Raw genomic sequence first — 27,073 nt, 5'->3', positions numbered from 1 at the left:
GCTCCCCACTATACTGCATGTCTGTTCAAAATCTGGAGGGGAATCAGAGGAGTACAGCTCTAAGACCAGCATGCTGGGCAATGCTGCTTTATGGTGGTTTTAATCTTGTGCAAGGTGTGTACCATGCAGGGAAGCACTGGCGTTTGGTGGGTGTTGATGTGGCTGCAGAGGGATTACTGACAGGAGGGGAAGCAGATCTGCTGCTGCTGGGTTGCTACAATAGCTGGAAGTTTTTTTCCAGCCCTTCTGGAATGTGCCTGCATTTTGCTTTCCACTGATCCAGGATTGGCCCTGAGAGAGCGAGCCAAGGGCAGATCTCCCTGCTCATCCTTTCTGCTAATGGTGGGAAGGAAAGGGGTTTGCTACAGCTTCCTCAGGCTCTCCTGCTGAGCTAATCCCCTGTCTGCAGCTTCTTCTGGAGGAGCAGGAGGTGTTGAAAACCAGCAGCTCCTGGAGCAAATGCTGGAGCACTGACCCAGCACAAGTGTCCTTCTGCAATAAATGAGCCAATTCCCATTTTTGGTGCCTTCCTTTTTTTCCAGGGGGCTGGTGACCCTGCCTCCTGCTGATGTTCAGGGGTGCTTATGGCAAGACCTGGCATAAGGCTTTGGGAAACTGGAAGTAGTTTCTTGTTTGCAGCTCTTTGGGCTGGAGTTTTTCCTGACATTGGTCTGCCTGGGGCTGTGGAGTGTTTTTAGAGCTTTAGCCAAAAGTGGGCTTTGCTGCCTCAGAGTAAGACTAACACAGGGAGACCTTACTGGCACTGTTAAATCCTGGCAACTGTCTCGAAGCATCTCTCTCCACTCTCCCCTTTGCTCCTTGCTTTTGTCATACCACAACCTCCCACTTTGAAGATAGGCACGCTCCTGAATAAGTTGTCTTCATTCCAAAAGTAAAGAGATTTAATTAAGGCTGGAAAATATCAAAATTGAAGTTTGCACCTTCAGCAGAGCCCTGCTTATGTGTTGCAATGGTCACTAACACAATTGCATGATGCTGCTCCTTGGATAGATCCAGGAGTGGGGTGAAAGGGACTGGTGATGACCAAGATCCTTCCTTTTCTGTTGCAGAGCCAGAGAAGTGCACAATGAGCAAGGATGAAAAAAGCCTGTGTCTTTTTTGACGTCTGTGTGGCACCATGGCAGAGTGCATGCCAGTGTTCTGCATCACTGTTCCTACGTGGTCTTCAGTGAGCTGTGGCACCAGTCTTTCCAAGACTCCTTGCTACCTTTGTTCTTTTCTGGGTGTTTGACATGGGAGCATACAGATCACTTGTAAAAGTTGCACGTACTTGCTGTTGCAGAGGAGGGGGTGGAGCTCTGATACAGGCAGAACTAGGTGCATCCGGGGTGTTTCAGAGAGGGATGGCCAGCTGAAGTAGTTATGGTATATATTTATAGGGTTATATATTTAATATAACCTTGTGTGAATGTTTGTGAGAGTCTGGGATGAGTAACTCTGGGTAATGCTGTGTTTTCAGGGCAAAGCTGGAAAGGGAGGGATGGGCATACTTGAAGACCATCCACTACCTAAGCAGGGCTGAACAGCTGCTCTCTAAGCCATCCACGTCCACTGATGCTGCAGTCGTGACCACTTAAATCTGGCTGCTGCTGAGGAAGTCAGTCTTCCCTCCCATATTTCTTCTCCCAGTATCAGTGAACTGTGGGAGCCGAGTGCAAAGAGGAACTCATCTAGTTGAGAACAAACTGGTTTTTACTGACTTGGTAGGACCAAGTCGGTTTTTACTGTGTTGCTTCTCAGTCCTGTGAATGCTTGTGGTAGCACAGGAGAAACCATAGGAACAAGTGACTAGGAAGGAGGAAAGGAAGAAAACAGAGAAAACCAGCTGCCTCAGGGAGTGCAAACCAACAATTATGCAAGCCGTGTAAGTGCACAGTGAGATGATGTTTCTGTTGTGCATGTGCTTGTCTCATCATGCTGACTTGTCTGGACAGTCATAGCTGAGACCCTCCAGTTTCCAGGAAGTTGTAGGAGATTTTATGTGTAAGTGATCAAATGTGGCTATAAAGCACTAAGAATGAGTTAGCAGTCTATGGAAGTGTGGAAGGTAGACCGTATTTGCATACGCATGAAGCAGAAGCCTTGTCGAATGTCAGCTTCTGCTGGATGCTTTAAGCCAGTCTTGCTGCATGACAGGACAGAGCTCAGTTAGACTGGCCTTCCCTAGGAGGTGAAGGATTAACGGTGCCTCCTTCAAATTAACACTGTAGTATTTTGCTGGCTCTTTGCACTTGCTGAAACGTGATACAATGCCAGGTGCCATGAAGGGCCTTTAAATGGTGAACAGCTTCCACCTGAAATTCTCCTGACTTCAGAGCCTTTGATTCCAGCCCAGAGCTGGGTCTACTTATATTTTGTATGAATTCCACCACCTTGCCTTTGGAGATGGCAGTGTGTTGATTTTCTTTCTATAAGCAATCTCTAGTGCACTGATTTCTGTTCTTGATAAGACTTGTGTGTTCTGCAGTGATATCCCCAAAAGCTAAGGAGACAGACTGTGATGGAGAGCCTTGGTATGGTCCTAGCACTCTCTAAGGGCAGCCTTCCATGACTGTAGCCTCATACTTGAATGTGCTTTGGACTTCCTGCAGAGTTCAGGGCATAAAATAACTCCTATAATTTGGGAATTATACAGCCACGGGAAGAGGCTGAACTGGAGAGGATCCTGCACTAACAGTGGAGGAAGCAGAGGTGGCTGCAGTTACCATGCTGAATCACACAGCATTTTCATTCAAACTGTTTAATGGGAGCCACATGAAGAGTGGCTTCTGCCTGCAGGTGCTTCGTGCCTATGGAAATCTGCAGCTGTCTGGATTGGTTATGTGCAAATCCGATGCCTCCACTTTATGCGTCGGAATTTGTGAATGATGGAAACCATGTGAATCAATTGCATGAGTAATTTTTCATGTGCTTCACCCCACGTCAGGTTTGAGGGGGCTTTCCGTTAATTGTGTCTGTGGTCCCCGACAGCTTGCCCAAAGAGGGAGGGGATGCTTCTGGAAGGCCACTAGGTGTAGGAGTAGGATAGTTTTGGTGAAAGTGAATCCCCTTGCCTTGGGCAATGAGAGACATCCCAGTGTGCAAGTGAGCATGGTGCTGAATGCACTCACTTGATCCAACTGCCCTTTCTGTAGCATGACTGCCTTGTGAAGTGGCAAGGACTTGAAACCTTTCAGCCTCAAGAGAGGGATGGTCTCTCTAATGGAGGAGCACTGGAATGTGGACCTGGAACGTCCAGCTCTGCCTTGGATTCTGTGACAAAAATTGCTTCACTTCTTCAGGACAGGCTGAGAAACAGATCTTTTGGTGGTTCTTAGAGACATCTGTTTGGTGCCTGTTTTCAGCAAGCTTTGTCTAAAGAGATGAGGTGGGTTTTGCTGTGTGAGGCCTGTTCCAATAGGCACGGATCCCACACTGTGCTTTCTTGGGGTGCAAGCACAACATTCCGTTATTGACAAGGGAAATAGTGGCATCCACGTACTTTGCCCTTTCCTCCTAATAGCTTCCCCTGCATTTCCAAATAGAGATACTTATTGCCTGCTTCTCTGACTAGATCTGTCTTTTGGAGAGCAATACCCCTGAGTGGAGGCCTTACCTGTGTATCTGCTCAGTCTTCCCATCTACCCAGCTACAGAGCATTAGTTTGGACATGGTCTAACTGTAATATGGCAAACGCCCTGTTGCCAGGCTGGAACTGAGCAGGGAGCCATAATGGGTGCATTAAAAGTGAGATGCTAATTTCAGATGGCTCAGAAAATGTGGAAACATGAAATTATAGCTTACATGGTGCCCCAGAGCTTCATTTGTGCTTTCAGGAGTTCTAACAGCTCCAGCCTGGTGCCCGATGGTAATGTCTGGATGAGGGCTGAGCAAAAAGCATGCCTGTCCTATGAATAAGTGCAACCAGCTGGTTGCACTGCTTGACCTGATAGATGGTAGTGAAACACTGGAACAGGTTGCCCAGAGAGGTGGTAGATGCCCCATCCCTAAAAACATTTCAGGTCAGGCTCGACAGGGCTCTGAGCAACCAGGTCTAATTGAAGATGTCCCTGCTTACTGCAGGGGGTTGGACTAGATGACCTTTAAAGGTCCCTTCCAACCCAAACTACTCTATGATTCTATGATCTTCACATAGTGGGGTGTTCATTACAGTCTTTTCCAAAGACTGCTCATTGTGGTCCATAAAGAGTGTTGCTGTGGTGGTACAGTCCTGGGAGGAGGCAGCTTTTGGACTGGTCAGCTGCATCTGACTGCAGAAGGGACTGGGGAAGCACAGGCAGACCTGGGAACAAAGGAGCTGTTGCTCTGAGCTGCGTGATGAAACTTCTCTGTGTAAGCTAGACAATCTCTCCATTTATTTGCAAGTGGCGTTTGGTCACAGTTTTTTGGCAACATATGGAAACTGTTTAAATTAGCTGTATGAGCCATACGTGAAACAGATGCATATTCTTGAGCAGGCTTTTGTCATTGATGTTTGAGCAAGTGAACGGTGCAGCTGGCTTGCTTACGAAGTGGGGAGCATGTCCTCACCCAGATGTATTTAAGCGCTTGAAGCGAAACAGAGAACCAGAATGTTGAAGGATGTGTGTTGATAAAGACCGACTCCTTACGGGCACCTACTATATAAATAAGTTGAACGGCTGTAATGACACTTAACCCTTCACTGCTTTCCTGATTGCTCCCTGCTGGTGCAGGATCATTAGTATAAACAGAAGACTGTAGGTCCATAGCTCTCCTGCTACTGTTTTTCACTTGTATGGTAGTGTATCAACACTAGTTTAAAGCCCTGCAGTCTGATCAGAGCACATTGCTACACCTTTCTGAGCAATTTTAGTAAATAGTAGAGAGATCTTGTTGAAGAAAGCAGAACATTGTGATTGCTGTGGCTTTTGGGTGTGAATCTTGAGACCAATTCTATCTACATAGGGAGAAATTGCACCTGAAGCTGATGCCTTTGTAACTGGAGCTGTGATTGCCTCTGAACTTTAAATCCTTGCGGAGCTTTGTTGACTGTGATGATTGTGTTGCTGCACAGTCTTAGGTGCTCACAGTGGTGTGTATGGCTGGGACAATAAAAAATGGCCTTGAATATTGAGAGCATTGACTTTACATGTGCCAACTGCAATGGGATAGACAAGGGTGGGAGTTACTGAGACTGCAGTGATGGGTGCTGCAGATGTTTGTGTGGCTGAGTTTAGCTGATGTAGGACAGCAGCACCGAAAGGCAAGAGCAGAGAATTTAAGGCAGTAGGGTTCAGAAAGGGGTGAGGAAGCAGTGAAAGCAGAGTGCTGGGAGCATTGCTGGTAGGGCTGAGGAGCAGAAGAGGTTTTGGGACATCAGAAGGAGCCAACTAAGGGAAGGTCAATGCAGGATGTGAATCTCTGCTATGAGGGTAGAACTGTAACTTGTATTCCACACAGGGATGTCTGCTCAGTGCAACATTTGTATGTGGGTGTGCTGCTCACAGTCTTGTAATGCTCATCATCATGAGGCAGACTTGAGTGTCTGCTGGGGTGGGCTGGCTGGCCGGACCCTCTGCTATGTGTCTCTAAAGGTGCAAATCCAGGGAGGTATTTGAACAGGCTGCTGACAAGGCTTATGAGCTGCAGAAGGGGAAGCAGAAGACCCTGTTTACTCTATACAGATGATGAGAAAAGGCAGTAATTGTTTTTTCAAACTTTCCTTTAGGAGTTTAAAAGAGTCAGGGAATGACCAGAGGGACATGGAGTGGTTTAGGGGACTGTAGTTGTCTCCCTAAACTAGGTGGCCTTGCAGAAGCCTGTGCTGTGGACTGTGTTGAGCTGAGCTAGCAGCACACTTCCCATCTGGAGCATTGTTGTATCCTGCAGGATTGTCCCCTTCTGGGAAAGCCACCTCTTTGAGTTACATGGCACTAGAGATTGGGTTTTTGTGACCCAGGTGAGTTACTTGGCAAATGCCTGTTTCTGGGCAAGCAGGTGGTTTCCCTGAGGTGCATAGTGCAGGTGTGAGTGCCCCTTCTCAGACACCAATGGGCTGAACCTTCATTAGGCTTTTGAGCACCAGCAGCTGCCATGCAAGCGCAGGTAGATCCTGTGCAGAGGGGATTCCAGTTACTGTAGCATCAAAGTCTTCAAGTGTAAAACCAAACTTAGAAGGTGGACTGGACAGCTGTTTGTAGTGACAAACACTGATAGTTTGGCTTATGGACAAAGCTGGGTGAAACATCTCTTGGGATGCGCTTTGACCTCTTCTTTTTGTTTTGTTTTGTTCTGAAGTTTCTTTGAACCATTTTTGCCTGCCTTGAGCCTTACCCAGAAGCATCCTTGCCACAGGTGTTACTCTGATGAAGTTTTGTGTGCTGTAGGGGGTGGAGCACTTCATTTTGCAAGGTTATTTTTAACTCCTAAATGCTTATGCTGAGGCCAGTCCAGGATGGTGGCTGGATTCGTTGCAAGGAAGGGCTGTGCTCTGCTGTCAGGGTGGGTGGTTTCCACTCCTCCTGTTCGGGGTGCTGCTATAATTTTCTGGGTGTATTATCTTCCCTGGGGCATGTTTGTAAAGTTTGATTTTTAGAGGGAAGAGGAAGGAAAGGAGATAAAATCTGCTGGTCTCCTTTTGTTGTGTGTTTGGTTGTTGGGTTTGCTGTTGTGTTGTTTCTTTTAGTTGGGAGGGGAGAAATGCTTTTTCATATTTTGCCCCTTATTAATAAAACACAAATGCCGTGTTTCAGACTGCATCATGGTTCAGCATGTCCCTGGGACACTGCTGGTGCCAGCCTGCTTCCTCCTTGGTTTGTCTTCTAAGCTTATCTTGCCTTCTGCTTTGCTGTGTTGTGCTATGAGACACACTTGTCTGCTGTTTCATCTGCTATGACCTCCTGCTTTTCCTTGACACTGTGATTTTGTACCTTGTGAGGGTTGCAGTCCTGTGGAGTGCTGAGCCTTTCATTCCCTGGAGTGAGCTCAGTTGTCTGTGAAGGTTGTTACTGGTTTGCAGAGCAGGAATGTGGCGTTTGCCCAGTTCCTGACATCTCATGCAAGGGTGGCATTTTGTCTGTTCTGGTGGGACACCTATGCCTGCCTTAGGGCACAAACCCCACTATAGTCTGGGGGTGCCTTTGGTCACAGCCTATGCCCCCACCATGCCACTCAGTGCCGCAGCCTCTCTGGCTGCTAATCTCATTCTGATCTCTTCATTGTTGTGTTTTTGGCAACCCAAATTCCCCACCCGGGCCTGAGAATTTAACATCAGCACATTTGCATGACTGATCGGATTTGTCTCGCTTCTATGACGACATTGTTTCTATGGAAAATTAATGGATTCTCACGTTGTATTTTTAATGGCTGAAACCACTCCCCTGCCACCCTCCCATCCCCAAGCTCTCAGAGGGGAGGTCTGTAAACAGCTCAAATTATCTATCCTCTGTAAATAGCTCTCGTTTCTTTCCTGCCTGCTGTCCATTTCTTTTCTCTCTTCCAGCAGTGCTGCAACACTCCTCTCCTGGTGTTGGCTGATAAAGAACAATAAGTAAAACAAGCCTATGTTTGCTTTCCTTGTATGGCCCTTGAATAGAAGTGATCTATCATGAGCTACCCCCTTTCATCCAGGACCATGTGGTTTTAAATTGTCAGCTTTCCTTGAAGTTTGCTCCACACAGGCCTGGGTTGCTGCCTTCCTTCTTTGAGGATGCAGCTAGTTAATGGTCTCATTTATGTTCGGTTTTGCTATGACCCAATTTATTCTGTGGGTGGGCAGGTGGCAGTGATTTTCCTGCCTCTTTGGGATCACCCATTCTTCTGCTGAAGTGCTTGGGGTGAGAACAGTGAGTTTTTGACACCTACTGTGTCAAACATCCCTCCCCAGATGATGCAATGAAATAAGGTGTAATGGTCACTTTGCATTGTGGTGCGACTGGTAAAATGTCCTCAGTGGTGGGACAGTGCTTAGGTACTGAACCATTCCAAATGTGCTTTAGGTTTAGTGCAGTTTTAGTCATACATTTTCTTCTGTCATCTCTAAGGTTATTATTCCTCAACTTAGTTTTGAGGAATAAATACAGGGCAAGTCCCATGGTATCAGAATTACCTGAGGAGAAGGTTTGACCTGGATTTTCTCCTCCCAGAAGACTGAAGCTGGTGACTATAAGGTTCCTAAAGCGTCTCTTGTGGAATATCTGCTGAGGGGGATGTGATGTTTTAGGTCAAGATCTCCTAACCCATAGTACCAAGATAGCAGTGTTGAATAAGGACCTGAATGCCTGAGCCTGGTATCTCAGCCAGGAGGTCATGTTTGTGAGCAGAATAGGCTTTGCATTAGTGCTTTGGTAATAAGGATGCACTACTACAAATGGCAGGCAGAAAACTCCAGTGACCCGAATGCTTAGTTACTTAGGACAGAAGTGTTGCCAATTCTTAAGGCAAAAATGCTGAAGGTATGGAGATAAGATGATTGCTGTGAATATTTGTGGTGGTGGGAGAAAGGGGGGCAGGAGAGAATCCACCCTGAGCTGGCAGAAGCTGGGCTGAAGCAGTCAGCTGTGCAAAGTGTTACTTTTCTGCATGCGATTGTTGCTTGGGGCTTTGGATTATATTAGCATGGAAAAAAATGCCTCCAAGTGACGGGCTACAAATCATTGCTGGGCCAATAGGGAGGGAAAGAGGACTATAAAACAGGAAATCAATTTAATACTCAGTAGGTGTTTGCAGCGTGCTCACCCTTCCTTCAAATTGCCAAAGGAAAGATTAATTAAAGTTATATTGAGCAGCGGAAATGATGGAGGGTGTGTGATGGGGTTTGCATGGTACAGCTTTCTCCATAATTAATTGACAAAGGCATTCTTGGATTTCATTACCCAGAACCTTGCCATCTCCTGCTCTTAAAGGGCAGCTGAAGCACTGCTGGATTTCCAAGCCAGTGTTGCAGCCTTGCAGGTTGAACTAAGAAGGATCACTTCATAGGCACTTAGAGAAGGTGCTGCCTATGTCAAGCAGTTCCACTGTGCTATCTGTTGGGCCTGTCATTTAAATTCAGACTACAATATGTTTTTATCTGCTTCTGGTTTTGTTTCCTGATTCCCTCTTCTGAGGTTGAGAGGTGTCTGCACTGCAAGGTACATACATATTGCAAGATGAATGTGTTGGCAGGGCATAGAGATAGCCAGTGGCTGGGTCTCTCATCTCTGCTGCCTTTACTTAGTCAAATTTGAGCGGGGTGTGACAAAAGCTATAGGAGGCACAGCTTGTGTGGACCACTTGCTAACTGTCAAACAGGGAGAGAATTGTATGTGTCTCCCATTTCACTGGGTCATGATCCAGATGCCATCTGTGTTCCTTCTGTACTTTTCATGAAAAGATACACCTGATCAGTGCTATCTTTCAGAGAGGCTTTTCCTGCTTGCACCAGCTGTTTTGGGGGGCTCTTGTGAATTACTTTCTCTCTCTGGGGCAGTCTTTGGAGACATCAGGGCTTTGCCTTTGTGATGAAGTTTCAGAAGCCAGCTCCTGTAAGCTGAGATGCAGCTCAACCTACCAGGTTCTACCTATGACTAGAGCATTTTCTCCCAGATTTTCTCTTGAAGATCATTCCTTGGTTTGATGCCAGAGCTTCACTTAAATCTGGCTGAATATGAAGCTTTCTGCTCTTGTCCTTCTGAAAAGGAGCTGTGACAGTCCTCTCTAAAGGTGTTTAAACCCTTTATTGTGCAAAAGGGAATGTCTACATGCTATGCTGTTATAAGGGGAAAGCTCTGCTGTCTGCCCAGTGGTCCAAGGTCTGCCAGTCCTGGAAGCTTGTTTCCTCTGTTGATTTTGATAATAAATTACTAAACATGCTCACTACTGCAGGGTTGGGAAATGTAAAGCAGGATGAAGCTTTGGATTTATTGGATGCATCATCTCCAGTCTTTATTGGCAATATAAACACCATGGCCATACCTGACTTGTGTTTGTTGTGCATTATTGCTGTGATGGCAGACAGCACTTGCTGTGTTTTAAACCCAGCTGGCAACTGGGGTTGCTCATTCACCCTCTGCTGGGATGGGAACAAGAATCAGGAAAAGGTAAAATCTGTAGGTTGAGATAAGCACAGTTTAATAACTGAAATAAATTAAAATACAGTAATAATAATTTTAATGAAGAGGAAAAGAGAGAAAGGAATAAAACCCAATAAAAAACCAAGTGATACACCATACAGTTGCTCACCACCCTCTGACTAATGCCAAGCCTGTCCCCAAGTAGCAATTGGTCCCTCCTGGCCAATTCTCACTGCCGCATTCCTGGCAGAATTCAAGGCCAGGTTGGATGGGGCTTTGAGCAACCAGGGCTAGTGGAAGGTGTCCCTGCCCATGGCAGAGGGGCTGGAACTAAGTGATCTTTAAGGTCCCTTCCAACCCTAACCATTCTATGGTTCTATGAAGTCCCTCCAGTTTACACACTGAGCATGATGTGCTGTGGTATGAAATATCCTTTTGGCTAGTTTGGGTCTGCTGTCCTTGCTTTGCTCCCTGCCAGCTTCTTCTGCACCTCCTCACTGGCAGAACATGGGACATTGAAATGTCCTCAACTTAGAGTAAGCATTACTTTAGCAACAACTAAAAGATCAGTGTGTTATCAGCATGCTTATACTAAATCCAAAACACAGTACTTTGCCAGGTACTAGGAAGAAAATTAACTCTATCCCAGCTGAAACCAGGACACTCTTGGCTGTGGTAAATAAGTTCTTTGTTTAAAAAATATGTGTATGTGTAACAATCTCTTGATGAAAAGCCAGCACTAGATGTTCCTAAAAATCAATTGTAATTGATTGGACCAAGAAGAGGAGAAAGTGTCACAGTTTATGCTGGGTTTGGTACTTCTTAAACCTGCTAGGATGGAAGAAACAGTGGTTGGATTGTTTAAATTAGATGAAGCTGGCAAATCAAGGGTTTGGTTTTTGTTTTGTTTTTAGCAAGGGTATCTTGCTAGGCTGTTGGGTTAAAGGGAAGATAGCAGGTCTGTTCTGAGTCACTGTTGCCTTTTCTTCTACATGGCTCTGAACTGTGTGTAACTTGGAGAGCAAACAGACTTATGAACACTAGCCCTATTTAAAAGCAATTCCTTGGCACTCTTTTAAACAGGCTAGGAAGGTGTCAGTTGCTCAGCTTACGGATGTGTGTAGCTAAACACAGAAAATGTGTGCTTTCTCATCATCCCTGGATGCTCTGCAGAGAGACTGTTGCTTCCTAGTCCACTACCTCAGTGGAGTAAAATGTGAGGTTTTTCCTGGGCTATCTTACGTGGAGACTGCTTCCTTAAACATTAAGCAATAGCAAATGGAGAGTTGTCCAAGTGAGGGTGGGATGGGGTGGTATCCAGTTGAGAGCTATACACCAGGGTAGAGGGAAGTAATGCTGAGCTGGTGAAATTGCAGAGGAAGAATCTAACTTTGAAGTGGTGGCATGAGGTGAGGGCATGCTGCCTGCACTTGGGAACAAGCTGGATTGAAAAGCCCTTCCTGGCTTGTGGGAAAAGAACGTGCTGAAATTAAGCCCTCCTTCTCAGCAGGATGGAGCATCTGTGGCCATGGTGGAGTTGTACAGGAGCTGGGAAAGGTTCCTGTGACCCTCAGGCATCAGAAGGGTGCCAGGGCTGCCTGGGCAGAAGGATAACAAGAGTTACAGAGCTTGGTTTCTCTTGTGTAGGAGTGAGGTCTCCAAGTGAATTTAACTGCCTGTGGGTTGGCTCTGTGCATGTCAATGTTGGGGAGTAGAGATCAAACTACATCTGTGTGTCCCTGATAGCCTCTTCCTAAAGTCTGTTTCCTGTCTACATGTAAAATGTAGCCAAGAGGTGCTCTGCACAGTGAACAGCTTCAACAGAGAGCAAGTCAGCGATGCACAGCCAAAGCGCTGTGTGGTATTGGCATTGCCATGGGACATGCACTGTCAACTTAGAGCAGAAAGCAGAGAGAACAAAAATGTCATGAAGCTCACATAGCTCAATTTACTTTGCATGGAAACAGGAGGGGGTAAGCCAGTCCCTTGGGTTTTGCACACCACATTACAGGGGAGTAGCATTCTAAACCCTAAGTTTAAGGTGTAAGATGTGAGGTGGTCTGAAGTATTGGGCAGCAGACATCCCCCTGCAGTGCTTTCTTATGGAGAGGCAGGTGTTTAACCATTTAAGGGTCCATAGAGGGAGCTGCTTTGCTGCTTGTGGCATGGATTTCCAGTTCTGTGTGCTCGTATGTGCCCTTCTGCATTGCTCATCGTACCAGGAGTGGATTCATAGGTCACTGGACTGCAGTGACTCTTACATCAATGCAGAAAAGATGAAGACCTTGAGTGAAGAAGAAACCAGCAGCAGTAGTGAATATTAACATTAGAAGTTCTTTCTCCTATTTATGGCAGGCACTGTAATCCATGCTATGGAATTGTTCAGATCTTGTTTCAAATAACATGGCATTCAGCAAAGGGAGAACATCTATCGTTCCTTAAAGGTGGCCATTGTGTAGGTTCGCATGCATGATTGCAGCTTTAGACAAGCTCAAGCCCAAAGAATGTATCTGTTCCTGCATCCTCACCTTCCAGGAAAGGAAATTCATTGAACATAAATCAGAATTTCTGGCCTAATTTGGTCTCCTGCAGGTAGCTTCCCAAGAGGTGCTAGAGGTGGGAGCACTACACAGGATAATTTAGGCAATTCTGGTTTCTGCAGAAGCCTGAACAGGGATACAGACTGATTCCAGCAGGTTTTGATGGTTTAGAAATATCTGTTGTGTTTAGAAGTGGACCATCTTCACAGACATTCCTCCACAAACTGAGACTTGTTTCTGAAGTGAAATGTGCTTCCTGAGCAGGGGGACTCCTGCCCACTGAAAATTGAATTGTTGAGTTCCCATTGCCAGGAAACCCTGCTGATGCCAGACACCAGCTCTGGCTCCAGACGCTCTTGCTGTGTGGAGGGGTTTAGCGGCAGAGCCTTCGAGCCAGTTCATCCCTAGAGCTAGGCAGTAGAAAACTTCTGATCATTCCTATCGAGGAGAAAGAAACTGATCCAAAGGAAAACATAATGACTGAATGTGGTGGTCTTAATGCTTTTCTTTTATTCATTACTGCTGCTCGTTTCCCATCCCCCTTTGGCTTGAGGGGTCAATGCTCAGGATCTGGCCCCTATTTCTAAAGTGTTGGTTTGGAATATTTTCTTTCTCTTCTTTCACTGGGTTCTGCCTTGTTTTGAGGTTTTCTCTCCCCTCTGACACAGTTGTTACTTAGCGCAAAGGAATGCGTTTTTTCTTCAAGGTATAAATCTCTCTTAGCATAGTTCAGAATATTGTTCTGTTGGCTCCTGTGCCAGCAGGCGGTTCAGCAACAGCAGCAGACCTGTCTTCATGTGAAGAAAAATGAAATATGGAGGTGCTGGGAATGCACTTTGATCTGTTGATTTATTTATTTATTGTTAGACCGCAGAATGTTAGCTCTAATGAAAGCGTGGCCAGCCCTGAAAATTTACATTTCCCAGTGCTCAAGCCTGTCAGGTTAGGTAGCATCAGCAAATGCTCAAAAATAACCTGCTCGTTTTTGCCAGCGTATGAATAGTCATATTGTTGTTTGCCAGGAGGTGGCACTCATCGTTGCCTACCTGTGTCTGCATATGCCCAGCACTGCATATTCCGGCTGCTCATGCTGCTGAGGCGGGACATTGGTTTTTCCCTTATGTCATTTGGATGTGATACCAACTCTAGAGCAAGAGGAGCTGGTGCCCTAAGATCTTTCAGTAATGCAGATGGTGGAGAGCAAAGATATGAGTGGGCATGGACATTGTCCCTTACAAATACACATGTGATTGATCTGATGGGTAGGGTCAGAGTACATCCTTCAGCTGCACTGTAAGCCATAAGCAACCAGTGTAGCTCATCAGCTGGGTGACACAGCTGAGTCTGTGTCACGCAGATACAGGCAGGCCCCCTGGGTTGCCTGAAAGTGGCATCTGTTGATGCTTACAGAATTGGAGGTGCCAAGGTTAACTGTTGCAAATGCTTCTTCCTTGGATATTTTGGGCTGGCATAAGTAGTCTTGAGGTATCCCTGCTTTGGAGCCCAGCTAGCATCTACACGCAGAGGTTGTGAACACTAGTGAAAACTAAGTTGTGAGCATTGATGAAACAAGCCTGTGGCATTTACTTGGATTCACACTGCTATTTGGTTTCCATGCTCATTGCTGTGCTGCACTGTGGGAAACCTGCTGAGCAAGAGTGAAGTCCTTCCAGCAAAACTGTGTTAAAACTATGCTGGAAGAACTGAAACGAAGTCTGTCAGTGTGAGCTGTGCCAGATGGCTGCAAGTTCACATGAGACCGTCGAGCTGGTGACATACACTTTGTAGCTCCAGCCCTACAGAAAGAGAGCTCCTTTGGGTAAAGTTAGAAGACACAGTCCTCAATCTAGGTTCAGCATTCAGCATCTAAAACCTGCCATTTCTTAATAAACGCTTCAGCTGGTGAAAGAGTCTGTGTCTGAGGTTGGGTGGGATGGAGGGACCTCTCCTGGCAAGCAGGGTATTCCTGTTTCCAAGGCCTCTTTTTCTGTGAATCTCTGTCACAGCTGTCCTCATTGGTGCTAGAGGGAAAATTGCAGTGGTCTTCTATAACTTCCAGAGGGTGACTGCTTTGCTGATCCCTATCATCAGGGTATATCTATGGCCTATACTGATGCTCTGGTGCAGGAATGGGGGCTTCCTAGTAAGGGGTTGTGGCAGGTGGAAGTTCTGTTCCAGCTTGGTGGCTAGAGATCAGTTAGCTCAGACACAGACGTTTGGTGATGCTTCTCAAGCATGGAGTTATATTCTTCTGCCAAGGGGAGTATAACTTGTATAAACTCGTGTACTCGGATAAACTTAGAGCTGACTGCTGTGAGGGTGGAGGACACCCATCCCCAGGTATTTGTCTTGCAGTGTCAGAGATCAGCTTGTTTTTAGCAAATCACAATATTGGATTTGATTTTGAGATGTATTTTTAGGAACAATGTTATTCAGCTTTCTGGCTGAATGCCAGAAGCTTTTCTTCATGATTTTTTTCCTCCTGCTTGTTGTCTTTGGGAAATAAAAACAGAGCAACAAGAATTTTCTGAAAAGGCATGGACAAAACACACTTTCAACAGGAAAAGGGTATTTAAAACTATTGTGAACCCTTCTGTACTGAGTTATTATAAGAGTCAGCAAAGTTATTTTTCTCCCCTGAAATGATGAAATCATATTGTGCTACTCAGAACTAGAGAAAGAAGAAAACACAAGCAGGGAATAGGAGAGGGAAATTGCTTGGGGGTGTTGAGAGAAAAGGAGTTTGGAGATTATTTGTAGGGAAGAGTGATGGAGATTTTAGAAAGAAGACACCTTGGGCTGTCACATTGCTTTGGAGTGGGAGGCTGACAGAGAACCCCCCAGGGTTACTGTGGAAAATGTGAACTGAGAAGGCATTGCTGGGCTTGGACTCTGTGGTTGTGTGTGAAGCACCTGGAGAAACTGTTCAACCTGTTGGAAGAGATGTTCTTCTTCCCCAGTGCCACCTGCCATACCTTCCAGGTACCTCTGTGCTCAGCATGCAATGTGGACACCAGCATGTGGACTGTTTTCCTGGGGGAGAAATGTGCTGAAAATGGAGACAGCTTGCCAGGCTGCTTTTTTCATTTGAGTGCTGGACTTGTGTGTTAAACATAGTTGTCCTTCCCCTTTGCCCCAACAGAAAACTGCTGTCCGGCTGCATGTGCTGGAGGTGGTGAGGTTAAACATTTGGGGTGGTTGGTGCAGGTAACTAGCCCAGGGTAGAAGCAAACTCACATTGGCTCCATCCACCTCAGTAAGAGCTACTCTGTTCTTTCTATCGAGAGCGATTAATGCATCTTGTTAAAGAAAAGCTGGCACGCTGTTGCACTGAGTGTAAAGAGTTTGCACCTGGCTGTACATTGCAGAGCTCTCTGCCAAGAAAATACTGGTTTCCAAGTTTGTTAGCCTGCTGTTTGGAGATTTTAATGTTTTTTGTTTGTTTTTGTTTTCTTTTTTTTGGAAATCCTCCCACATTAAATTAGAAAGGAGAACCTGGTAAAGGAAATCAGAAGGGATGCTTTGAGATGCTTCATTTGCCAGCAGCCTCTGAACTTGTGACCCTCTAAAATAAAGTACTTGGGCTTTCCTGTGAGACAGCTCCCTTGGGGTGGAAGCAAGCATCTTTCAGGCTTGTTTGCCTTTAGGAAGGAGCCTTTGACAGCACAGGAGAAGTTGTAGTGCAGCATTCTCAGCCGCGACTTCCAGTGAGGAAAGTTGTTCAGCTGGTTGGGGACTGTGATAAATCATGGTTCCCCTGGAGCATGCTGGGACTGCAGAGAGCTGGAAATAAATGCTAGGGAAATTCACCTTTTGTAGTGAGCCATCTTTCAGGATGATGTATGGCTTTGTAACAGAAAGAGATTCCTTTGCTAGGGCTGGGAGAAAGCTGTTGCCTTCCATTGGGAAGGAAAATGTAAGAAGTTTGTTGATGTAAATCCATGCTGCAGGTTTTCCCTGAAAGCTGTGCTTTGGCATGGGCTACCTTACCCTGAGAAACAATCTGTGTGGTACTAATGGAAAAGAGTTGCTGATAGCCCAAGGTGGTGGTAATTAGTGTTTGGAGTGAAATGAGACAGTGGGTTTGGCAGGAGGGTAGGGACTGCACATTCAGTTGGCCAGTATAGTAATGACTTACCAAATGCGGCTGCGGAGGGGATCAGATGGCATGAGATGCTGTTTGCATCTCTGCCCCTTGGCTGCTACATTGTCCTGAGCAAGTAATTTCTCTGGACAGATAAAATGTCTTGTCTTCAAATTGCAGTCACAGGAGCCTATGTTTCTGGTTTTTATCCTTGGACATTCCAAATCAGCTTGGGATGTTTTGGCCATGTTGATAGGCTTGTTAGCTGGTGGGGATCTAACAATATTTTAGACTCTCCTCTCTTCTGTGTGAGGGGTTGGTTTGAATTGCTAAGAAGTAGGGGAGAGCCTGAGTTCTGTGTTTGTGTAGCAAACAGAAGTTTCCTAGTTATAATTGATGTCAGTCTGTGGCTAGGTTTGTCTGAACTAACTGTGTCATCTTCGGGAGTTGTTGCCATAGTTCTCTACTCAGGGTTTTGGTAGCACTGTTAAGGAGATGCAGACACAAAGCCAGAGCCAGCCTCCTTTGAGGCTTCCTTCCATCCCTCTGCGGTGGCCAAATAACCACAGGGAGACAGCTTTGCCCCAGTGAAAGGGGGAAACAGCTGAGTCGCGCTCTGCTCATGCCAGGGTTCTGCTGCTTGTAGCAGCTCTTGGCTGGGGCAGTGTATGGCAGCTGGGATATGCCCAGTAGCAGGCAAAGACTTCTTGCTTTTCCCATGTCCCAGACAGTGGCAAATGCTATTTTGCTGACTGAGATGCAGAATTGAGGAGACAAGTGCTGCAACAGAAGTAGTGCCATGTTGTATCAGAAAAAACTCTGAGTTAACCTTTAGCATTCAGTTGGTACAGATCTGATTGCAGGCTTCTGATAGTCAGACAAAGGTCCATATTTCATTTGGTCTTGGTAGTAAAAGTGAGATGATCAGTGATGCTGATCAAAGTATGTTCTGTAGAAATGAGATGTTTCCACTCCCTAACCTCCCCAAGCAATGTAGATGCTGTTGACTTAACAAGAGAAGAAGAAAAGGATTCCATCAAATCTGGTCACTGTTGCAGACAGTGAATCAGTGTTGCTCCTTGTATGACTTACTGAGCTCTCTTGAACTGTACCACTAATTTGCTCTGTTTCTTCTTATTTTTGATCAGCCTAAGCAGGCTTCTTGTGTGAGTTTGAGCAGTTCTGTTTGTAACCTGTTTGTTACCTCTGAAAGATCTTGGTCACCTGCCTCGTTGCCTGTGTTTATTTTGTTCAGATTCCCCACATGGTAACTATATACTGTGCAGTGTCAGCTTGGTTAGAATACTTCAGGGGTATAATTTTGTCCACTCAGATGATTTCCAGTCTCTCTGAGCTATGAATGTCGAGTTATCAGTTTGTGTACCTTGTTGTCATGGCTTCTGCCTGAAACTCAAAAGATTTTTACAAAATTAAATACTCTGCAAACTTAAATCTGGGTAACTGATCCACAAGTTAACTCGCGTTCCTCCACCAAAGTGGAAATAATAGGCTGGCTCTCAGCTTGGATTCAGACCAGTGCAGTGCGTGTGAGCGGTAACCACTTGTATGAGGTCCTGCAGGCTGACAACTGTAGCCTTTAGATACAAGCTGCTGAGCTTCAGTGCTTCACCACTGTCCTCCTGTCTTGTGCAAATTATTAGCCTGGGGATGGTACTGATGCAACGTCTCAGTCAGGATCTGTGCCACAACTTAGCTAGCTCCTTCACACTAGGAGCTACCTAGGGAAATGCCACTGATTGTGCTTTTTGTAGGCTTGAATGAAGAGTGAATACCACCACCACCTCAGTGCCTGGTTGAGAGTCAGACCTAGAATGAGTAACATGAGAATCCCAACTAATCATTTTCTTCTGGGGGATCTCCACAGTGGCTACATTTACATGCTGTCACCTGTCTCCACTGATGTTCACTCTGTACTTTTAAATAGCTCCTGTATACTACCTTTTCCTGGTCCGGGGAGTAATTGCCTTTTTGGTATGATACAGGCCACAGAGGAATTGTACTTTCCTTTCAAAATAAAACATAAACTAATTGCAGTTTGTTTCTCTCCAGCTGCCTTTTGGGGAGATATCGCTTTAGATGAAGATGATCTGAAGCTGTTTCAAATAGACAGAACTGTTGACTTAACAAAGCACTCAGATGGCAACGCAAGACACACTTCAGGTAAGGGCAGCCCTGGGATGGTGCCTTCTTTCCCCTGGTTTTGTCCTTAGGGAGGAAGGACTTCTCCCTCACTTGTGACACTTGTTTCCACAGCCAGGGCAGAGCTTAGTTATGTGACTGGGGGTGGCATCCAAGTATGAGCTTTGTTAAACAAAATCCAAGTCATAGTTTGGTCTATCCAAATCCTATCTTGTTTGAGGGAGGAGACTTTAAAATTTTCAGCACGTGTCTTTTCCTGTGAGGAACTTCCTTTCTGTGAACTTGGAAGAAAATGTGTTTGAAGTTGGGCCACTCAGTTTGGAATTAATTTTGACTCTTACTGTCCTCCTCCCTTTCTTGCTATGTATGACCTTAATGGAATAATGCTTTTTTTTCCAGCCATCTATCTAAATAAAGCCACTGCAGTCTTGTAACAGACTACCCTTGAAGTGATGTTATACTTGAAATAGTCTAACTGTTGTTTTTATTTCCTATAAAGCCAATAGATGTTGCCCCTGTACATGGCTCTTATGTCTACTCAGTCTTGTGCAGGACCAGAGCTGTTTCTTGACTCAGGAGCTCTGACTGGACTCCACCTTTAACAGCCTGAAATGCTTTTCAGTTTGTTTGGAGGGTTTGGAGGGCTCGCTGCATTATTGTTGCCTCCACTTTATGCTGCAAAAGAGAAATTATTGGAAGCCTGAGCTCTGAGAGATACCAGAGGGACTGGAAACAGAGCAGGTCAGGACAAACTTATTTTCTCTCTCTGCTCTTACACTCTTAGGTTAGCAATTAGGGTGAAAGGTTTGATAGAAGCAGAAATCACTGAAATCGTATTCACCTGCCCCTTGAGCATCTCAGCAAATTATACGATAAATGTTGTATAATTTGTAAGGACTTGTGGCTGCATCTGTATCCTTGTGACTGCCTAACTTTGGTTTCAGATCATCTAAGCACTGTGTAGGTCCTGTTCTGAGGATCAGTGCTCCAGCTTTCTGTTGGGATGAAAGATGACATATCCAACACAGAGGCATGCTTTTGATGTTGATGTAACTGATTAAACTCATGCTGATGCTGAAATTCTGGGCAGAGGAAAGGTATTCAGTTCTTCAGATTATGGACTGCTCCCTGGAAATGCTGTAATCCCACATTGTCATGTCACTTAACCCATTCATATCATGTTTTGGGCTGTGGTGCATTCTCAGGTCATAGGTAATTAAGAGTAGGTTGCCTTTAGAGCAAAAGGTAAATCAGAAAATGAGGGCTAAGAATGTGGGTCAGGCAGCATTAATCTCTTCCATATTAGTTGACAGTTCCTGAAGTTAGGTGAGGAGACTACTGGGGAAGCAAAGCCAGACAGTGTTTGACTGTATTGTTTTGCTCTGATAGCTTTTTCGGTTGTCATATCTAACACATTTCTTTCAGTTGGCACTGGTGCCAGACCACCATCTGCAAATGGACTGAGTTTTGTAGCCCACATCTATATCACATAACGCAGGCACTGGTCTCTTAGATCCGTGCTGTGTGGTTAGACTAGTCTCTGCCTGGCACCTTTTACTGAGGCAAAGCTGGAACATCATACGATGCTTTGCATCAGGTTAATGGTGGTGTCACTTCACTCACTTGGCCCTGTCCTCATCTCTGGTTTCATTTGTCCTCCTGGTTTTCAGCCCCTAGAACCACAAGCTGACAAGGGGGCAGCCCCCGTGACTGCCATGCTTTCTGTGGAGCATGCACAGTGCTCACTTGCCCTGTGAGGGGGCTCTCTGCAGGAGCAGGGAGGGTTGATTCTTCTCTTACAGGGCTTGCCTGACACTCACGTGAATTGTAAAAGGGTGGTCTACTTCAGCATGGTAGGGACTGGGACCCATTCTTCCCTGGGATAAATTTCTGCTCTCTGCTTTTCTTATTTCCAATGGGAAGAATGCAACCTCTGTATAGAAAGAGCCTAAAACCTTTTGTGAATGGGACCCCGTGAATTATAACATTTCAGAGTTTCCTAAAGCTGTTAATCGGATTATTTGTATAGTGGAGGAAGTACTTAATATGTATATACAGACATACAGGCTCTTCGTATCTGGTAGCTGCAGTTCTGAGCATGCTATTAGGCCAGGCATTCTTCTTCTCCTGTGTTGTTTCCTTGTCCCTGGAAAATGCTGTTTGGGTGGAGGGAGGGGTGAAAATTGTGCCATTTTGCATTGTTGGACTGTTTATAGACATATACCCTATTAGCTTGTGTGGAGCATCTGCAGCTGGCAGACTCTGGAGGAAGAATGAGATTCTTATGTGCTTATGGATGACAGGGGACATGGTTCTTTACTGGATCCAGTTGAAGATGATATGCTTTAGTAAAAGCTCTACCTTTGCTGGTGAGGACTGAGACTATCAGATATTTTAAGCTTTTCCCTTCTTTACCTGCTTCTAGGCTTTGTCTAGAAAGATGGCTGTGCCCATCTCTAGGCCCTTGAGAGACAGGCAGGGAATGTGATCTGAGGACAGTCTGGATTCTGCCACAAATTTCTATGCTGAGTTTAGTTTCACAGCATGAATGTGCTTCAGGCTTGTTTTCTGCATTAATTTCCTGCTTGCAGAAATGCCATAGTTGCTATTCAGACCCTCAAAATCTGTGAGCCTGCTTTGCTTGAGAGTGGGATGCATCATAGTTTAGTGTTTCCAAGCATCTTCTCAGCAGATTTTGGAGCTACTGTTTTTTTTTCCTGATATCTGGGGCTTTAAGGAATGGACCAAATAGCATTTACAACCAGTAAGGGGTGATTGTTAAAATAAAAGCATTTAAAACATTGAAGTTAGCTACCTCCCTGTCTCTGCTTCTGTGGGATCAAGTTCGGATGTCATGTTTACTATGAAAATCTGTTGTTCTCATGCAGTGGTGTTGAAGTGGATACACTTAGGATTTGGCCCTGTAGAGATTTGGCAATGGTTCAAGACATAATGAGAAGAACATGGTACCTGGAGATCTGCCAGTGAGTGCTATCCTCAGCAAGCCCAAGCTTTACCAATGCCTAATCACTCTGATGAAAGATTTTTTTCAAACAGCTCACAGTTTCAAAAAGTTTCCCATAGATTTTTTTCTTTAAGTTTAGTGAAAATCCTTGCTTTTACAATGCAATTTTAGCTTAAAAGAAACCTGAATTGAAGCTTTAGGGATTTCTCTGCTGCTGAGAGCCCACGGATGGCTTCAAAATAGGAAACAAGAAGATCCACAGGCTGTGAAACTGCCCAGTGTCACCTCTCTTTTGGACCCAATTGAGTCCACTGGTTCAATGTGATTTGCTTTATTGCTTTCTACTGAAGCATTAGCTGTAAAGGAAGAAGACCTTTTCTTTTCTTGCTATGCCTGTGGAAAGAATGTGCCTATTTAATTCAAATGGGTTTAATTTAAATCTTTTCAGGCATCTTAGGGATTAAGAGGACTTTTCTGATATATTACCCCTTTTCCTGATTTTTGTATCGTGGAGGCAGTTTCTAGTCCTGAAAGGCACTTCTGTGAGTGAGAAAGGCAAGTTTGTCTTTTCTGGGTTTGGCACCAGCAGACCAGAAGACACATGGGAGTCTGGCTGCCCTCATCAGTGCCATGCTGTGCTGGACTTGCTGCTGAGGCACTGACTCTGCATCTCACTGCCGCCAAGAATGCTTTTCAAGAACAGTCAAAACAGGTTCTCTTTGCCTTTGATCCTGAGAGGTTTTTTCAGCTTATGGCTTGAGGGCCTTCATGAGGCTTTCACACTATCACAAATGAGTGGGAGGGAGGATTTGCAGAGCATCTTTGCTACCTAAAGTAACACTTCACATAACAGTGAAGCTGGGATGGGAGTATAGTTGATTCCAGGATTTCTAGTGAAATCAGAGGGGAGACAGCGGCTGCTGTGAATGGCTGAAGGCTCTGACATCAAATTTGTGTGTTATTCTCTGGCAAACAAGCTAGGCAGGAGTTCTGCATTAAACCTTCTCTTAATAAGAGCAGGGAGTTGGTTTGTTGGCACACAGTAGATCCGCTGCTTTTGAGCATACTGTGAAAATGCAGGCAGCCAGATGCTTCACCAGATCTGCATGAGGCCCACATCTGCAGCAGGCTGCTTTGGTTTATCTTGCTTTGGAATGCCCCTGGTAGCTTTTCCTGGTTCAGGACTGGCTCATAACTTTTTTTTTGTAGCAACCCAGAAATCACAGGTTTCAGTCCAGTGTGCATAAACTGCTTTGGAGCATGGAGGCAAACCTTGAAGGAATCTGAAAAGGAGCAGAAGAACGTGCGGTCCTGTGTAAGTGCACACATGAAAGACTGTATGGTGCAGGGGGGATCACTGCAGTGCTTTTCAAGTTACACAGCAACTTCTAATTCACCTGAGGTGGGCTGTCAGACCTAAAACATGTTTCTCTGCCCTCTGGTTGACTCCCATGTGAGCTGGAGTTGCTTGCAGGACAGGTTGCTGGGGTGCAGCTCTCCTGCTAAGAGTTGTACTGTTTAGCTTCAGGGTGGAGAATAAGACATCTCCCTAAGGTGCTGGAAGCAGTCTCAAGAGGGGCTTCTGCTGCTTCTCTTTGTGAGAGGTTGCACAGTCTAGGGGCTGTGGCCACTAATAGTGCTGCACATTACTTCCTTTTTGATGCTACTGACGTGTTTCTAGTGAAATTCAGGTTAGTGCAAAACGCACCTCTAGAAGAATGAAAAATCCAGGGATTTTAGACCATAACTATCTGAAATACCAGAGAAGATGTGATTTACGGATTTGAAGGAGAGACTGTTAAATTTCAGCTGACATGGCACATGCATGCCAAGTGCAGAGCTGTTTTTTCCCTCTAACTCATGTCTGGTGCTCTCCTGTAGTGGCACTTGGCTAAGGGTAGAAGGGGTGGACTTAAGCATTAGTGGTTTCAGGGCTTCCTAGGGCCTAACCTTCCATTAATTTAGACTTACAGCAAATCCATGGGTTGTGCTAACTGAATGTGAGTTGTATTGGTTGTAATTGGCCAGGAACAATGCAAATAACTATGTATGTGCTGTAACATAACCCACATCTGTGAACTCTCTGCAGGGGTCTGCGCTTCCACTGGGAAATCTTTAGTGAAGGTTGCTTCCTCTTATGTGGGTAGAGGAATATCTCTGTTCCAAGAGACCTGTCTGAGGGCTCTGTCCATCTGTTTGCATACCTTGTTTCAGTTTTCCACAACATGTGATGTGCACTCCGGGGATGTCTCTTTTCAGTCCATGCAGCCTCTTAACAGGAAGGGGAGCCACAGCCCCCTCTGTGGAAAGGTAGGTGCCAAGTGCCTGATGCTTGGCCTGACGCTGAGGTTTGTTTAGCTGTGCCAAATGATTTTCCTGTGACTAGCCACAATGTTTATCTTTTGAAGCCATTCAGTCAGGACTTTTCCCAGAGCAGACAACCATGAAATGGATTTCCTACAGTTCTGTAGTTTGCTAAGGCAAGGCAGGAGCTCTCCTATGGAAGAACTGGGTAAGTCCTCTATGGCTGAGGGTGCTCTTATTCACACTTGTTTTTCTGAGTTACCCCCTTTCCCAGTTCCACATTTCTGTGCAGTAAGACAGTGATCCTCTCTTTGCAGAAAAGGAAATACTGTGTTTTTGCCATTCCAGCCCAGTCTTGCAATCCTATTGCAAGCTTCTCAGACCTGCCTGACTTTCTCCAGCATAAAGATAGTTGTCTACAAAACCCATGACCCTTGACTACTGCTGATCGATCTTCTAATTCCCATTGCTAGCAAATGCTAATCTTTAAGGTTGATAATTTTCTTTTTTTGATTCCTGAGTGCCAACTTGAATCCGTTTTGGAAAATGTTGAGAGGTATTTTTCTCTTATTGCTGGCCTTAGCAATGCCATTTTGCTAACTACAGGAATAGAATCTGCCAGTCTGGTGCCTGACAGTAGGAAAGGAGAGAAGGTGATCAAGTAAATGTGCCAAAACGTGGGATGTCTATATGTGCAAAGAGGACAGATTTCCCTTGCAGTGCTGGAAAAGTGGTCTTGCGTCAGGACAGCATGGCTGTCAGGAGCAGGGAAGTTGGTTTGTTAGGCATGTCTTCTTGTTCTAAGCTTGCCACTGGATTGATGTGTCAATGGACAGTGCCTGGTGTGATTGCAAAGCACATAATGCTGGTCCATCCACTGAGCTGCAGCTCAGTTCACAGGCACGGATTCTGCTCTCGAGGGCTTCGCATCTCACACTTCCAAAAGCACAGCACAGGCCAGCTTTGTGGTTTTGGCTGGGCTGTTTTGCCCTTTCCATATTGCTTGCTTCGAATAAGGAAGAATGCCCCCAGCTGTTCAGTGTGGGGGCACAAGAGAAATGCAGAGCAGCAGCTTATTTCTTTGCTCCTGCCCTTGTATGTGCAAGGGATTAATCCAATTTCCTCTGTTGCATGTTCAGCTCTTCTACTTTAGAGAGTCCTGCTCATCCTTGGGCTGTCCAATAGCCCCTTCCCCCTTGTCCAGAGGGTTGTATTCTCCTCCATCAGGAGGCAGTTTCACCTTGCCCACTGCCCAGAGAGGTTTTGGTGCGTTTGGCAAATTTTGCCTTCCTATGTTCACCAAAGGGAGTTTTTTCTTTTCCTTATATGTCCCATCAGACTTCTCCCTTAGGAAATACCCATGGAGAGCTGTCTCATGTGCTGACAAGTGCTGTCCTACTGTTATATCTGCTTCTCAGTGTTGTTTTTGTTCCTACTTTCACTGAGTTTTGTACAGTCCCTATGTGACCTTGAAGTATGATGCAGGAGTGGTCATTGAGTGCTAGATAATGTTAACATCAGATGTTAATGGAGGGCTGTCCACTGCCTCGGTAGGCAGTAAGGTACTGCTTGTGATATGCCTGACTAGCAATAAGAGGTTCTACAGATTTTACTCCACCTGTTCCACCAAAATGTATGCAGGCTCCCATTTTCTTTGGATGAGGGTCTTTCCAGTACAATACATTGCTTAAAAACCAGTTGAGACCAGTGGGGCTTGCAGTGTTCCTTCACGTACTGGGCTGTGGTGTTCCAAAGTTGGCTTGTGTCAGGCAGAGAAATGCTTCACTCATCACAAGTAAATTCTGTCTCTTCTTTCACCTTTGCTTGTGATAAAGGTCTTGCAGGGCAGGGTAAAGAGAGTCCCAACCAATAGGTGAAGATAACACCTGGCCCTTGTCAGAGCACAGCCTGGATGACATAGCCCTGCATTCCCCGCAGAGTAGCATGTACTTTTTCTTCTTGTCCAGGTTCCCAATGGCAGCTGGTCACATGCACCACAACATTTGTTTTGTAAACGCACTGTTCCCTGAAATCAAGTTTTCTGGATGCTGGCTTCCCACCTGTCAAAATAAGTGGTTTTATTTCTGCTGCGCAGAAACGTTGTGCAGTCCGCATGCAGCCTTACATAGCTTTTCTTTCAGCGATTTTATGAGCTCTGCAATATTGCTCAAATTAATCCACACAAGCAGTAAAGCTTTCTCCATTGTAAGGAAAATCCCCAGCTATTTCAAACTCTGCCACTTACTCATTCTGAGTGGAAACTTTGGTTGTGTTTATCCTGTGAGTCCAATTCATATGCTTCCTTCAGAAATCAGCCAGGAAGGCAGAAACACTGTAACACTCTTGTCAAATGATGCACATCAGAAATTAATCTGCTTGGATTTTGTTAACGAGCAATTAACTTTCTTTAAGTACCCAAAGAGACATCTGCAGAAATTATGTATGATGCCATGTTTGAAGCTGCTTCAAAACAGTCTGTTTCTATAGCTCCTTCCTATTCAACATGGTGCCTCCATCAGCTTTGGGCATAGCTGCAGCCTTGGGCACAATGTTGCTGCATGGCCAATGCTGAATCTCTGCGGCTCCCTGCTTGGCTTCGCCTGACTGGCTGCCAGCATACTGCTTTCCCTATCCCCTAAGTTCTCTTTAGGGCACATCTCAAGCACCTGGAAGTTGGAGGTAGATGGCAATATTAACCCTTTAAGGAGATGTGATAGTCACCATATAGAGCATTTGTAACGCCTGATTTTTGTTTGTGACTGTCTTGCTCTAGATCACTCTTAATTAAATTTTCTTTCGCTCTTGTCTACAGCTGGTGTAACACACTGGGAGGCTGTTCCTTTTACTGATGCCAGAAGAGTCTGAATAGTCTTTTGTGTTTAAGTGGAGGTTATTAAATAGCTTTATATTAATTAGCTGTGATGCAGGGAACACATGGGCAAATGTACTTGACGGGATCAGTTTATCCATATGGAAATGACATTGG

The 27,073-nt window shown here is 45.3% G+C and overlaps 1 protein-coding gene across 6 annotated transcripts in view; it reads left to right on the top strand.

The window, feature by feature from the left end:
- The window catches only part of TLL2 (tolloid like 2), a 508,271-nt gene that overhangs the window by 15,873 nt on the left and 465,325 nt on the right, over window positions 1-27,073 (top strand). For 5 of the 6 annotated variants that reach the window (XR_009726296.1, XM_061358697.1, XM_061358698.1 and 2 more), the window contains exon 2: window positions 18,729-18,839. The exons of the other annotated variant lie outside the window; for it this stretch is intronic. Coding sequence is in view for 4 of the 5 variants with exons in the window: in XM_061358697.1 (XP_061214681.1) it covers window positions 18,729-18,839 (111 nt within the window). In the remaining variant the exon portion in view is untranslated. The remainder of the gene's footprint in view (window positions 1-18,728; window positions 18,840-27,073) is intronic. 6 annotated transcript variants of the gene reach the window in all.

This window comes from Neopsephotus bourkii, unplaced genomic scaffold (genome assembly GCF_033783945.1).
Source record: "Neopsephotus bourkii isolate Nb327-2 ecotype Australia unplaced genomic scaffold, CSIRO-AGI_Nbou_v1 NB_951, whole genome shotgun sequence".
NCBI lineage: Eukaryota > Metazoa > Chordata > Aves > Psittaciformes > Psittacidae > Neopsephotus > Neopsephotus bourkii.
Note: the sequence above shows the minus strand (reverse complement) of the source record. Positions and strands in the feature narration are given on the sequence as shown.